General features: G+C 39.0%; 1 protein-coding gene across 1 annotated transcript in view; it reads right to left on the bottom strand.

The window, feature by feature from the left end:
• LOC107293731 (retinol dehydrogenase 7-like) overlaps positions 1-4889 on the bottom strand; it is a 19970-nt gene that overhangs the window by 6836 nt on the left and 8245 nt on the right. The window contains exon 2 of the mRNA XM_029285451.1: positions 189-447. Coding sequence (XP_029141284.1) covers positions 189-447 — 259 coding nt within the window. The remainder of the gene's footprint in view (positions 1-188; positions 448-4889) is intronic.

The raw sequence follows: 4889 nt of genomic DNA, 5'->3' as shown, positions 1-4889 counted from the left end.
TGCACATGCAACTGCATGAACATTTTGAAAGCTGCAGGACTGCCACAGGCAGGCCAAATGTCTATCTCAAACATGTTCCCACTATAAATATAGGCCAGAACAACTAAGTGCTTTGCTGCTTCAAATGTAGCAGGGGAAAATAATTTGCTGCTAAACATGAAAAAATAGCTATTAAGTTTACATTTTACCTCAGAGAGTCCGAAAAGGCTTCCACAGCAAACTTGGAGAGGCAATACCCACCTCCGGAGATTGCCAGTCTTCCCAGCACACTAGACAAGTTGACCACTCTCCCTCTGGCTCTCCTCACCAGGGGTAGCATGTGAAGTGTCATGTTAATCAGCCCAAGTAAGTTGACTTCCAGCACTTTGGCGAAGTCCTCCTTCCTCAGGCACTCATTGGGACCAACTAGATAACCAATGCCTGCGTTGTTTACTAACCCCCAAAGTCCTGTGAGGGGAAAAAAAAGTGGGATTCTGGAAAATCTTCATAATTTTGTCTTTGAATAATCTTAGCTGGAACCCCAATTTCCTCTGACCTAGAAACCAGGATGCTAAGAGTTCTAGTCCTACTTTAGGCACAAAAGGTGGCTGGGTGATCTTGGGCCAGTTACTCTCTCAGCCCAACCTACCTCACAAGTTTATTTTTGTGGGGAAAATAGGAGGAGGAAGAAATACAAGTAGTCCTTACGTTATGACCACAACTGAACCCAACCTCTGTTGCTAAGTGAGACATTTGTTACGGTAAGTACGTTTTGCCCCATTTTACGACCTTTCTTCAGTTGTTAAGTGTTTTAAGCTACTTATAAAGTAATAAAAGTAAAGGTTTCCCCTGTCCAGTCATGTCCGACTCTTGGGGATCAGTGCTCATCTCCATTTCCTAGCTGAGGGAGCCAGCCTTGTCCAAAGATACTTCCATGGTAATGTGGTCAGCATGGCTAATATGCCGAGGCACAGAGAATGCTATTACCTTCCCATCAAAGTGGTACTTATTTATCTACTCACATTTGCATGCTTTTGAAGTGCTAGTGGGTAGGAGCTGGGGCAGGAAAAGGAGCTCACCCCGTCTCGTGGCAGTTGGGTCTCATCCCTGGGTTATCAGCTTTCCAGCTGACAAGCTTAGCATCTTTAACCACTGAGCCATCGCACACACCCTCTCATAAAGTAATAAAGGCAAATAACTGGGCCTCTGTGAAATATGAAGGAAGGCCTTAACTCTCCTACGAATTTTCTATTCTGGCAGCATCCCTTCAAATTTGTTTTATTGATAAGAAATGCTTGTTGGCGAAATATCTGCTTGTTGTTTCTAATTTCTAAGACTACCTGATGTTTGCTTGGTATTTGTGACCTTGTATATAAATGTTTGTTTGTGGTGGCTTGTTTTAGGAATAATTTCCAAGTGATCTTATTCTGCAGAATAAAATTGAGATATATAAAAACTTCCAAGATCATTTTAGCTTGGCAGCAAGCAAGATGGGATGCATGCTTTCTGCATCTACCTGGATAATATATTTTCACAAATGGCTGTCCTTCATATTTTGCACTGATTCTGCTGGTATTTCATGTGGCTATTCTTTTTCTTGTTCCAATTATATTTAAGCCCTCTGAGAAGATTAAAAAAGGACCAGTTTCATGAAGCTGCACTTTTATGACTGTTTGTGCAAGGCATTGTGGTGATTTAGGTCCACCTTGAGGTGTACATGGTTTTGATGTATGAGGGTCTGTAGGGATGATTGTTATTAGTATGTACATGCCAGCCACAACTGCCCCATTCTGGAAAGCTTCTTTAGTGTGTCTATTGCCTTCCCTGGCTACTTCCAGGCATGAGTTGAGAATTGGTCTCTGTGTTAATTCACTGCCATCACCTCTATTCCCCTTGCTGGGATAATTGGAGACTAAATTGCTGTTCATCAGTCACCTATATTATCTACTTAAACTATATTAGCCAGCATTCCCTTCAAGAATATTGCTGACCTAATTCTTTTTTAAAAAAAAAACAACACACCAAGTTTTATTATTTTTTCAATTTTACAAAGCTCCAGGTATTAAGGAACCAACATGTTGATTGGGTAATCCATAGTCCAATAACAAGCTCTTTCATACATATGTCAGGTTACATCATCAAAAATTTCCTCTGTTTCCCTTGGTTATTATATCACATTCAAATTAATACATTGCTAGTTATAACTCAATCAGTTAAAACAATTATCAATATCTTTTGACTTATATGCCTCCATGTCCTGTTTTTATCTTTTATCTAATTTCAGTTACAGTATTCCAGTTAGATTAATGTCCTTAGTATTTAGGTTTTGGATAGCCCACGGTTTCCTTAGTTCATTACAAAATAGTTATCATGTCTAAGATACACTTATTATTTACTCAAGTAAATTCTTACTTATTTTCACAATCATATTCTATTTCTCATCCTAATATCATCACTTACTAATAAAATAACCTTTGTCGTCTCAATCCATCTTCTATATTATAATTCAAAGCTATTATTCTAATAGCTAGTTTTTAGTTCCCTTATAGGTCTAAATCCTAAATATTAAATCAGTTAATGTCTTTTAAAATCTCCTTAGCCCATTAAATGAGATTTTAGACTCTTCTATTAAAGGTCACATAAAGAAATCCCTTTTTTTAAGTCTGACTCTGGCTTTCCTTTTGTGCCAAACAGGCTTCCATGGCAGTGCCTTTAGATCCTCAGGTGGATCTCCCTTCATTCTTACACATGTCATTTGAATCAGGGGAGACCATCCAGTTATCAATTTTTCAAGGAAGCTGGTCCCTTCATAGTCATTAGATTGTTGGCCTAATAATTTGAGTCTCCATGTTTGGCTTAGTATATTTGTCATCAGTTCAGACTGGTCCTCTTCTTCTTCTTCCGGTTTCAGCTGATTTAAATAAAAATTCATATTCAATGTTGTAGTTGTAGTTTGGTTGTCTGGGTTATCTAAATTCTCAGTGTGCTGGATATGTAGGTCTTCAGCACCTTCCATCTTAGTGTTGCTTTCTTCAGTTTCTGTTGCTGTTAGAATTGCAGACTTTTTAGTTAAAATCAAGGTTTGGTTATCAGGGTTCTCAGTAGGTTGTGGCTGGTATTCTTTAAAGTCCACTTTAGTGTTAATTCCTCCTTCTTCTGTTGCCTTTTGAGTTGTAAATTCGTCAGTTGAAATCTTTCAGTCTGGAATTCATTAGCTCAGTAGCCTCTAGGATTTTTTTCAAGTATAAGTTTGTAGTTAAGTTGTGGGTAGTATTCCTCCATTTCTGTGGTGTTTACAGATAGTCCTTTAGTGGAGGCTATAATGATTCTATAATGATGATAAAGTTGGAAGGGACTTTGGAGGTCATCTAGTCCAACCCCCTCAGGCAGGAAACCCTATACCATTTTGGACAAATGGCTGTCCAGTTTCTTCTTAAAAACTTTCAGTGTTGGCGCATTCATCGCTTCTGGAGACAGGTTGTTCCATTGGTTAATTGTTCTAACTGTCAGGAAGTTTCTCCTTAGTTCTAGGTTGCTTCTCTCTTTGGTTAGCTTCCACCCATTGCTCCTTGTCCAGCTTTCAGGTGCTTTTGAAAATAGCTTGACTCCCTCTTGTTTGTGGCAGCCCCTGAGCCCCTTTTATTTTTGATAAAAGTCAATAAATGTCCACCTCCACTATAGAGAGTTGTTTTCACCACCCAGCTGTTTCAAGTTCTTATCTTAGTCTCACAGATCTCCCAGTCAGAAAAAAAATCACTTGCTGTACCAAATTTTGCTACAAGATGTCCCCGGTAACTTGTAAAATCTTTTCCCAACCTCAAGTTAGGCTTTTATCCAGTTTTTAAAAAAAGAAATATTCTTTTTCCCCCCAGCTTAACAGATAGGTAAGATAATAAGTCTCTGTAGGAATAGAAACCTTATGGGACCCCAGGTATCCAAAAATTTCAAGTCCAATTATTTAGTCATTTATTTTAGTTGGGTTTTTTTGCTTTGTTTTCCATAGCTTTATATTCCCAGAGTAGGCAGAAGCCGCCAAATTAAGAAGGGGGGAAAGGCTTTTACAGGAAAGTAGTTGGGAAGCAAGAAAGGTAAGGTAAGGTCTCACCCAATTCCTCCACGTTGCTTTCGTTGTGCTTGGTAGTGCTTTTGGCTTTTGGCTGGAATGGCTTAGTGATCGGCTATGTTAATGGCCGATCTTTTCTTTGTTGGTCCAAAGGAGCTGCCTTGGATCAAACGGAAGGGCTGCCGCCCTTCTGCGATCTGTCAAGGGCCCTCCTCAGCGGTGGTCGCCCCTCCAGGGCAACTTTCGACCTTTTCCAGGGTCTTCCAACGAAGGGAAACTGGACGGCGGAGAGAGTGCTCTCATCGCACATCCGCTGGCGCTGCGATCACAAACCAGAAGCCATTGCTGAGCTAATTCTGAATGTGAGTTAACAAATTCTGTTGTCTATGGATTCTGTATATCTTGTCTTAAGTCCTAAGCTCTTAAATACCACATTCTATATCCTGTAAATATTTGAGAAGCATTAGAAAGAATTTGACTCCCTCAAGCCTTTTTTTTTTGTCTCTGTGTGCTGAATCCACAGAAATGCAAGGACATTTCCTTCATGAGAGAGTTCTTATTTCTATCTCTATTCTTATTGTCCAAATGACAAGGAAAAAATAAATGTATGTATAAAATCAAGTTAAGAAACAAACTAAACAAGTACATAATTAAAGAATCAAGAGTTTGGTTTAAATGTGCACTTGACTAATTAATGAAATCAATAATGCATAATGAGAAAATGTACTATGTCTCCTAGAGAGGTAAAACCTGATAGCTTGAAAGAAGCCCATTTTTTTTTTGCACTGCTTCCGCATAAAAATACCACATAGGATAATAAACAGAGTCCATCACCTTTTTTCCCCAC

Source organism: Protobothrops mucrosquamatus, unplaced genomic scaffold (genome assembly GCF_001527695.2).
Source record: "Protobothrops mucrosquamatus isolate PMUCROS unplaced genomic scaffold, P.Mucros_1.0 scaffold1725, whole genome shotgun sequence".
Lineage (NCBI taxonomy): Eukaryota > Metazoa > Chordata > Lepidosauria > Squamata > Viperidae > Protobothrops > Protobothrops mucrosquamatus.
The sequence above is the reverse complement of the archived record's forward strand: the minus strand, read 5'-3'. Positions and strand labels throughout refer to the sequence as shown.